At 37.4% G+C, this 10,807-nt stretch overlaps 1 protein-coding gene across 1 annotated transcript; it reads right to left on the reverse strand.

Annotated features, from left to right (window-relative positions):
• Window positions 1-3,748: 3,748 nt before the first annotated feature.
• On the reverse strand, window positions 3,749-9,986 carry gdf6a (growth differentiation factor 6a). Its single transcript, XM_059568290.1, has 2 exons — window positions 9,536-9,986; window positions 3,749-6,035 (listed from the first exon to the last, which is right to left on the reverse strand). Exons 1-2 carry the CDS (start codon window positions 9,870-9,872, stop codon window positions 5,158-5,160), a joined length of 1,215 nt encoding a protein of 404 aa, XP_059424273.1. The 5' UTR covers window positions 9,873-9,986; the 3' UTR covers window positions 3,749-5,157.
• Between the last annotated feature and the right edge of the window lie 821 nt (window positions 9,987-10,807).

The following is a 10,807-nucleotide window of genomic DNA, read 5'->3' on the forward strand; positions in this document are numbered from 1 at the left end:
CTGATGTTCTATAAGGATTAAGAAACAGATTCTGATCAGTTTTGTGCTCGAAAGTGCCGGAAAACCTCAAATGAGGATCCAAATGCAAAATCCAGTCAGGCTGACATGAAGCCAATCATATCTAGCAAGGCAATCCCCATTATTTTATCCAAAGTAAACTTATCCCATGTGTGTCTTTCAACACAACTTTATGCGGTCTACTATAACGTTTTAGTGAGAAGAAAATGTATAGAAAGGTTCTATACATTACGTGAAATAAGAACAATATTTTATATTTAATAGTTTTTGATCTTCTTTAAATCTATTTTGATTTACTAATACATTTTTAGCCTTTAAGTTGTTCATGTACATAATTATATCTAAATATATAAAAATTTATATTTTTACAACAATTATTCAGTTTGGTTTAGATCTACATATACATTTTTTTACATTTGAAGTTGTTAATGTGAATAATCATATATATATTATACATGTTCTAATCATTTTTTTACATTTGAAGTTGTAAATGTGCATATACATGTATGTGTGTGTGTTCACACATTCACACACACACACACACACACACACACACACACTAAAATAAGTATTAAGCAAAAATTAATCAGTGAAGTGACATTCAGCCAAGTATGGTGACCCATACTCAGAATTTGTGCTCTGCATTTAACCCATCCGAAATGCACACACACAGAGCAGTGAACACACACACACACACACTGTGAGCACACACCCGGAGCAGTGGGCAGCCATTTATGCTGCGGCGCCCGGGGAGCAGTTGGGGGTTCGATGCCTTGCTCAAGGGCACCTAAGTCATGGTATTGAAGGTGGAGAGAGAACTGTACATGCACTCCCCCCACCCACAATTCCTGCCGGCCCGGGACTCGAACTCACAACCTTTCGATTGGGAGTCCGACTCTCTAACCATTAGGCCACGACTTCCCCATATTGAACACATCCCCATTTTTCTCAGTAAATATATTTCTAAAGGTGCTGTTGACATGAAACTTTCACCACATGCCGGTAACAATCAAAGTAAACAAAACAAATAAGTTTAGAAATTAAGTTCTGTTTAAAAAAGTGGAATGACACAGGGAAAAAGTATTGAATGTATGAAGAAAAGGAGGTGCAAAAAGGCATGGAAAGCCAAGACACCAGCTGAAATCTATCAGTGATTAGAAAGCAATCCTGCCCCTTGTCAGTGGAAATTAATATTGGTTTAGTCCCAACGGATGGCCTATAAACCTATAAAAATACAAAATGTTGGTCTCATGGCCAATGTGTCACACAAGAAACATTTCATAATGGGTAAAAACAAAGAGTTTTCTCAAGACCCTCACAACATTATTTTTGCAAAACATACTGATGGCATTGGTTATAGAAGGATTTCTATACTTCTTAATGTTCTAGTGAGCAATGTTGGGGCCATAATCTGAAAGTAGAAAGAACATTATTATTCCATAAACCGGCCACAACCAGGTGCTCCTCGCAAGATTTCTGACAGAGGAGTGAAAAGAATTATCAGAAGAGTTGTCTAAGAGCCAAGGACCACTTGTGGAGGGCTTCAGAAAGACCTGGAATTAGCAGGTAAAATTGTTTTAAAGAAAACAATAAGTAATGAACTCATCCACCGTGGCCTGTATACGCTCATCATGCAAGGCTCTATTGCTGAAGAAAAAGCACGATGAAGCTTGTTTAAAGTTTGCTGCACAACATTTACTGGGAAGAATATAGTCGGGTCAGATGAGACCAAAATTAAACTCTTTGGATGCCATAATAAACGCTACGTTTGGAGGTCAAATGGCACTGCACATCACCCCAAAACATCTTGGTGTAGCACTGGAAAAATTCATATAATTGAAGGAATCATGAATGGTAAAATGTAACGAGACATTGCTGATAAAAATCTGCTTCCATCTACCAGGATAATGAATATTATTATTATGTGATTATGTTATTATTATGTTTTTAATATATATTTTTTATATTCAGCAAGGACGCATTATAGATTGTGTCATATACATTGTTTCAAAAAAATCAACATATATTATGTATGCACTATATTCAAATCTTAAATAAAGAAATGCTGTTCAAAATCATGCTACCTAATGAATAAACTAATGTTAATGAACCTAATGTGAAGTGTTGCCGGGAAGATGATAAATCTTGCAGAATGAGTTCTTGTGTGTTTCCATCTGTTTAGACAGATCTAATAGGACCTGTAATGGGTGATGAGATCCCACCTGACACAGCGCATGCTGTCTCCATCCTCATTCTGAAAGACATTATCATTGTAAGTGTCATTCGCTGAGACAGCTAAAGAGCACATTAGCATCTTTTTCCCCTCCTTGAACAAACATGTGTAGAGTGACACGGTACTGTAACTGAGTCTGGACAACATATAGCATTTCAAAGCAATTTCCTAATTGCTTCCAGGCCAAGGCCGATGCCTATATGGAAGCAATCCGTCCCTTCAACCTTTTCATCTGAAGATTGGGAAACATTACAGTGTTAAGAAAACTTGACCTGCGGAAGGCTAATTCATTGGAAAACAGCCTGTTGCTCATACACTCAGATCCACGCTGGAGATGTATTTCCTTAAATCTCTGTGGTCCACATGTTTCAACACTATTCAAACACTGAGAGGTGACTGTGAGAGGCATTACTCTACGACATATTAGCACCATTACACAAGCCTGATTATTGGAGCAGAAACGTATGCAAGGATAAAAACTCTGCTAATAAACCACGGTGAAAACGAGCCACAGAAATCCCATGGGGTTTTTTAAACTGTCTGAGAGCTAATAAAAATGTGAAACAGATCAGGTGAAGAGCTGGATTATCTCAGGAGAGGATCTGTCAGTAGAATGGAAACAAAAGATGGACACATGAAAAGAAGCTGCTGAGTGAAAAAAGAATAGAAATGTTAGACTTGACACAGCACTGAAACATTTTAACTCTGTATGACAACTTAAATGGAGGGGAAAAAGCTAAATCATCTGCACAGGCCCAAAAAATGGCACTTGTGTGTTCCCTAATTCAAATTGTTTAATCTAATCTATAAAGCATTAGGCTTTTTGCAGGACACTGATATCATGTTTAATTTATGTAGTTAAAAACTAAGAGTGATGTATCATTCAAAATGATGGAAACCAAAATGCAGTGTACAGGAAAACAACAAGCATATAGGATTTTTTTAAAAGTTGAAATATGGTTTTCAACAGCTGCTACAGTGGCTTCTATGAGGTCATCATCTCCTGTTTCCTGGGACAAATATTTAACTTCACTGATAAAATTACTTTATCTTTTAAAAGGTTTGAGAGATTGATATTATATGATTTGGAATTAAAGACTTGTAGTATATGCCATACAGTGTGCTTTTTACCAAAAACTGCATGTGGGAGAAAATAAGAATCAGTATTTGTATATGTACATAAAATATTGGGAAATTTTAACATTAACAATTATAACCAAGTCTGATTGTTTTGCTGGCCAGCATGACATTTCATTGATATACTTAACAATTTTAATGATTTAAAAATAAAAAGTATCTGGGGAGTCAGTTGCACCACACAATTTTTGTGAATTTAAAAAAAAATTATATATATATATATATATATATATATATATATATATGTGTGTGTGTGTGTGTATATATGACCCTTGATTGCTCTTATATATTTTGAAGATTACATAAAAATAACAAATAAAACACTGGACACTTAGTAAAATGCTATTGATATATAATTCAAACATTACAGAGGTTTTAAAATCAAAAGATTTAAATGGATCTTAGGAGTCAGTGGCACCACACAAAGTGCATTTATTTTCTTTCTTTTTTTATTAGTACAGTAATAGTGTGGATTATTATCCATTGATATACTGTATATATATATATTTATATATATTTGGGAAAAACCTTAAACTCTAACTGAATGCACCTCAGAAAGTAGATTCTATGCAATTATGAGGTAGAGATTGATAATGGTATTTCCACCCTCGGCAATAATGAATACATTTTAAATTAAATTTGTTTTATCAGCGTAAGAAATACACGATTATCATGAAACTCTGTACATCACAAATAATAAAATAATTATAGAATAGAAATTATAGCGATTTGAGTGCATTTATAATGTACATTAACAAAGAAATGTGGTTTTACATTTCTTCACACGTTGCACTTTAGGTTTTACTTTACAAATATTTACAGCTCATAAAATGAACAACAGTGCATTCAAAGCTAATGTGCATTTAAATATAATCTCGCATTCGAGTCTCTTTTTTTCCTTGTCAGTCGATAGGAAAAACGCTTCTTCCAGACTACTAGGACAGTTGCGGAAGTGCATTTTGTAAAGATGCAAACGTTGATGGATTTCCATTTTTTGTCTTCTCAGAAATTAGCTACAAAACGACATTTTGTGGATTTTTTTGTGGAAAGGTCGAGGCGCTTCGAAAAACATTTACTCGAGAACGTCACCCGATGCTCCTCAAAAAAGCATCAGTCAGTCAGTCAGTCTCTCTCTTTCTGTCTGTAGGGATGAAGCAGAATCGCTTTACGTCTTATTTATTTTGGGTACATTCACCTTTGCCCCCAAAAGATGAAAATGCCTACAATTACGCACTGGTGGTCGTAAAAAGCGTTTCCAGGGTACTGCGTTTTGCTCATTCATCATTATCCATATACCACACGATATCTTATCCATATAACTAACAGATGAATTTGAACAGGTGCCCGTCTCCACATTCTTCTGAGTCCACAGAGATAATGGTGTAACACAATCCTCAGTGAATCCTGTCCAGACGGATACGCACGAAATCTGGCGTTTTTCTACCTGCCTCGTCCGAGAGACGATTCGTTAAAGAAATATTTAGGTTTTTTGGACACGTAATTACAAAAAGAAACCCAGCATGTGTAAAGAAAAATGACGACGAACCTCCTAAAACACAATTTTGTTTCAAGCCTAGAGAAACTGTACATGCGCTCTTGGCACAACCGTGAACAGTGGCCGATGGAGATCGTTTAAATCGTCAGAAATGTCTGTGATGAAGAATCCCTTTTGCATAGGTGATAATGCGCAGTTTGGGCGGCTCAAGCGCGTCTTTACGCATCGTTCAAGTTTTTTTATGCCTTGGTGCCAAACCCTCGTGTGTGATTCGCTACCTACAGCCACACTGTTCTACCACCATGTCCTCGTATTGTTTGTACACGACGTTGTTGCCGGAGTCTATGTAAAGTATACTGATGGGGCTGAGTTTTGTGGGGACGCAACAGCTCGGCGGCGTGCTGTTGGGGTCCATGGAGTTCATGAGCGTCTGAATGATGGCGTGGTTGGTCGGCTCCAGGTGCGACCTCAGTGGGAAGTCGCACACGCCCTCGCAGTGGTAGGCTTCGTAGTCCAGCGGAGCAATGATCCAGTCGTCCCATCCCAGCTCTTTGAAATTGACATGCAGCGCCTTTTTGCTGCATCTCGATTTGGACTTTTTGCCATGCCGTTTCCCATGGCGATTATTGAGCGCAGTTCTCCGTCTGCGCCGCGCTTTGAACTGCAGCGCGCTCTCCTCCTCCTCCTCGTCTCCCCGAGACTCGATCTTCTCTTTCATCTCATTAAACAAGTTTTCTCTTTTCCTAGACCTCGCGTAGACCACCAATATGGCCTTTTCTTGCTGCGTTCGGTCGTGCCGGTGGAAACCCAGTTGCTTTAGGTCAATTTCTGTGTCAGATTTGCCATGCGTAACCTTGAGCTGGAGACAAAGCTGATTCCCTTGATGCCTGCTTTTAAAAATTCCCCAAACGTCCAGAACCTCCCATTCTGCTCTTCGGGAATCCTGAAGATCAAGGGATCTGGAAACCAACGGCCTCTCTGATCGACACGAGAGTAGATGAAGAGTGTAGACGCCTGATGGGGACGGCTTGCCATCCCCGGGCGGTTTTCGAAATATCCTTAATTCAGCACCGACCAGCTCCTCTTTGTCTGAGAGAGTTGAGACATCAAACAGATATGTTTGTCTTCGCAAAGGAGAGAGCGTGAGATCGTCTGCAAGATAAAGAGAAATAATTGCAGTCAGATTCACTTAGAGTGACTCACATTCTCATAAAGGGGCCAGGTAAAATCTAAACCCTTATTTTCGACTCTCTTTTAGTCTTTAAGATGGAAAATACACACAAAATTAGGTATAAAAGAGTAGTTAGGTTAAAAAAAACAACAACGAGAAACATGATGAAGATGCAGCAGCATCTTTTGAGAAATATTTTCCTGTTTTTCTTTTTCTAAAATGAATCATTGCAGTTTGTTAACAAGTATGCACAACATTTAAAAATATTTAATAATATATGGATGCAGATTGTGTAGACTAAATAAAAACTAAAAGAATACATGGTTGAATAGTCACATTGTTGGCTCACATTCTCAAGAGATCAGGCTTTATTTTAGTTTTTGAGATGAAAAGTGGGAAAGACTCACTCAAAAGCAAGTCTAAAAGAATATCCCTCTAAAATTAGACAAGAAGCTGGAACAGTTGGAACCCTCAAATTAACAAGATAATTGTTGACATTTTTAGAGAAATCTTTTTTTCTTGGTCAGTGCAGCAAAAATGTGTCATTTCTCTAAGTCTACACTCTTAAAAATAAAAGTTCTTCAATATTCTACACCTCATGTTCAGTACAGAACCCTCTATTCATCAAGAAACATTTTTGATGGATATATTTTGGAAGGGAATTAAAAATTATTGATTGAACATTATAGGTCCTGAAGATTAGAATTGCTTTTAGGGGTCTATAAAAGCACTGGTAGGCTATATATTTTTCTAAAGTACTAGAATAAAAAAAGAATAAAAAAAATAAATAAAGATAGCCTACTTTTAGAACGTAAAAATGATCTCATGTGGATCTAAAGCATGTTTTGGTTCTATTGGGAACATTTATGCAACGTTGGTGCTATAATACTATAGTCCTTCATGCGTTTTTGTAAATTAACAGTTTGCAAAATAATTTGTCATAAGTATGTATACAGGTGACGACGCAAATAAGAGAGATCTGGTAACCATAGCGAGGATGAGAGAGAAAGAGGGAGAGTGGGGGGGGAGTGCGCCAGACACAAAGCGACATACTGTACGTGTTGAACAATGCACAATTAATGCATTCTTTCCCCTTCAGGAATCCAGAGGCCTAGTCGCACTTTATCACCGCCTTTCATCTCTCTGACAGACCAAACGAGAAGCATTTATCAGAATTCATGTGAGCTTGTGTATGTAAGAATTTCAGTTGAACTATTAGACTATTATCGTTCCAACTACGCCTGGGGCACAGATATCATTTACCCTGAACAAAATCTCAGATAAATACGTGCATAATTTTGAATAACACCAGGCTAATTTTAATATGGCTGTTCGAGAGCCGATTGCTTTTTAATGCTTAAATACAAAATAACTGCACTGCTCTTAAAACGAAATCGAATCTTAAAAAAAAACGGTACTTAATTTGTAGTTTTAATTCATATTTACTACAAACAAAACGAAAATGAATATTATTTTGACTTTCTTTGTCCATGCGTCAACATAACTGTCAAATAATTCAAATTAAATGTTTGTTTTCGTTCCTGTGCACGTATGGTTCACATTAGCGTTTTTATAAGACCTCGAACAAATCGAATACAAGGTCACCAAATAATTAACAGTTCTGAATTCCCTCCCACCACATTAAAATGCACCCCGCTTATATTTCATCCCTTCTGCCAAAAACAAAACCCCCGTTCAAAAGTGATTATCCTACATATAAAATACAACTCCAAGCAGCAAGAGTTGGACGAGTTTACGCGATGGCCTAAACAAGATCACCGAGACAAGTGAAGGCCACTAACAGAAATTCATAAATCACTCCAGCCACACAGTCGCTCGATTTTAATCAATCAACATTCTTCTCCAATAATTCGATTCTGTAAGACGAGAGAGAGAGAGAGAGAGAGAGAGAGAGAGAGAGAGAGAGAGAGAGAGAGAGAGAGAGAGAGAGAGAGAGAGAGAGAGAGAGAGAGAGAGAGAGAGAGAGAGAGAGAGAGTTTTAGTGTGGCTACCGGGGCACCATCTGCGTTTTAATGAGTTACTTACAAGTGCCAAAAGTAATTTTCATACATTCCGTTTGTCCTTGTCTGATCTTGCAACCATAACGATCTAAAATTTGGGGAAATGTCTTATCTGTTTTGAAGGAAATTCCTTCCTGTTACACAAAAAGATTACTGCCTTATCATAATTGAACGGCGCTTGAGTGGAAATGATTCTTGATGACATTCAGCAGCGAATGACGCGCGTGATTCATATAGCCAAGACACTGTAGTGCAGCCTGGCAACTGGAACGGTTTGATCTTTGCGTTAAGTGTTGATGGTAAATGTTACAGACCGATTGCTACAGCATTTTGAGGCGCTTATAAAAACGTTTTGATCTGAAACCCCGCGTAATGCACTAAACTCTCCACAATTTGAAGGCTATTAGGCCATCAAAAATGCCCTAAAAGCAACAATTGTCCAAACCTAAACACACGTAAGGTCCTGTCCAGTTTTTGCTCTTCTCTTTTGGTGATGTTCCTCTGGCTGAACTAGTTCATTACGGGAGAATAGACTGTGTTTGATATGTTATGACATGGACACTCAATTAGATCACCCAGTTCAAATACTCCAATCAGCGGTTTGATGCAAAGCAACCCTCAGAGGGTCCAGTGAAGGGTCATAGCCAATGACACATCAAATCAAAATCAGTGAGGAAAGTAAAGCTTTTTTCATCATATCGGTTGGCGCTTCTGTTCTTTCTGCGAACGCATTTGTCTGCAGAGGAAAAGTGCACTGCGTTCGTTTTCCCCCCACAGTGTTCACACAATTATTTGTTGCAAAGAAATCCAATTTCACTGCAACTTATGCGCATAACATTGTTAAATAGAAAATGCAACTAAAAACTATACTCTGAAAAAAACGAAATAAAAGTCTTAAACATTTGAACGCAAAAGACTGTATTTGTATTGTACAAATAATATACTTCCTATCGAAAAAAAAGAGCAAATTAATTTTTTTTCCTGCATAAAGTTTGAGAGAACAGTCCGTGCTGCTTGCACGCGAGGATGTTAAGGGAAAGATTTATTGCCTTCATTTAGAAAACGCACCAATTAGTGTTTTATTGGCATGTTACCTTGGGGTCAATGTAAAACTAATATAACTTTATACTGGCTGACCATTAAATTGTGGCCCAAGCAGGACCCTTAGCACATGAACAAACCCTCGAAAATGATTCATCCAATTTAAGTAATTTTTCCCTCTAAGAACAATTTAGGTCTATTTATGGTTTTTAGAGCAAAAAAAAAAGTACTTTCTTTTCTAACAGAAAATCGTTGCTCAAGTCTGAGTTAAAGTATATAGCCTACATATATTTTTTTTCTTTCCTGTATTACATTATCACAATAAAGATTTCAAAGTAAAAGAACGGTTCAATACTAAATATTGAAAATGCATATTGCATAATTCAGACAGATAATGCATGTAAGAAAACAAAACAAACCTTTTCCCCTGTCTACAAAACTCGTTATGGTGTTTGCAGACTTTGAAGAGCGGAAAAAACTTGCATTGAGCCCCAGTTTTTCAGCGGCGGAGTAAGTCCTGTATATAGAGATCATGTAATCGTGAGGCACAACCGGGTCCTTTAAATCATCCCGACGACCAGCTCCCGGAGAGGATGCGAAAATCTCTTTAAGAAATTTGGGTGACCTTTGCCCATCATATGCGCTCCTGGCACCCTTGCTCCTTTTCTGCGATAGAAGCGCAGCTGACTGGCAGCACGGTAAACTCCAAAGGAAAACGAAGAGTGTGTAAAAGGCGACTGCTCGCAAGGCATCCATGGTGTTACTGTCCCCAAAAAATGTGAAGACGAGCCGTGTCTCCCAGTGAACCCTATTTTTTTGGGTTTGTTTCACGAGCGCGGACTGCGCGAGATCTGTGTTGCGTGTCTCAAGTGAAGTGCGCTGTACGCTCAAGAGCGCCAGACTGCAGACACTCTCGCTCACGAGACACGCCCACTCCACAGACGCTCCTGGATTTATTGGAGAACTTCTCCAGACTCTCTATACTCCTCCTAAGTTGTGTTTTTTACGTCATTATAACATATGTTATATAAAATTTATTTAAACATCACTAGTAGTAGTAATCGATTTATTATTATTGTTATTATTATTATTGATGATGATGCTAATAGCATGCATAATAACAATAGCATATTATAAAGAATAAATATTATGTGTGCTTTCTTGCTTAAAATCATTATTTTAAAATAATTGTAGAATATATGATAATAAAACAAGATTTTATAAATATTATGATTATATACATTTAATAATAAGTATACAAAAATATATATTTATAGAGGAATAATAAATTTAACATATACTCGCTCTCGATAGATAGATCATAAAATATATATTAGAGAGAGAGAGAATTACAGTCTTAAAGATAAAGCATGGATTAAAACAATGATTTTAACAAAGAAATTATATAAAAGTTTAATATAAAAAAGTCCATATTTGAAAAAAAAAACGAATTGCTCAGTCTCAAGAGTCTGTCCTAAAATAAAATAAGTCCCTGGGGGAGTCTTGTCTCTGTCTCTGCACCAGGCAACACAACAGGACACCAGGCCTTCCAAGTAGACTAACATGTTGACAGAGGTTAACAGGTCGACGAAAATATTCACAGATCTATTGCACTGGCTACAAGCACCTCACTGCAGGGCACATCGTCTAGTGAAGAACTGCACCAATCCCGTAGAAAATAAAAGTTGCGT

Source organism: Carassius carassius, chromosome 15 (assembly GCF_963082965.1).
Source record: "Carassius carassius chromosome 15, fCarCar2.1, whole genome shotgun sequence".
Classification (NCBI taxonomy): domain Eukaryota; kingdom Metazoa; phylum Chordata; class Actinopteri; order Cypriniformes; family Cyprinidae; genus Carassius; species Carassius carassius.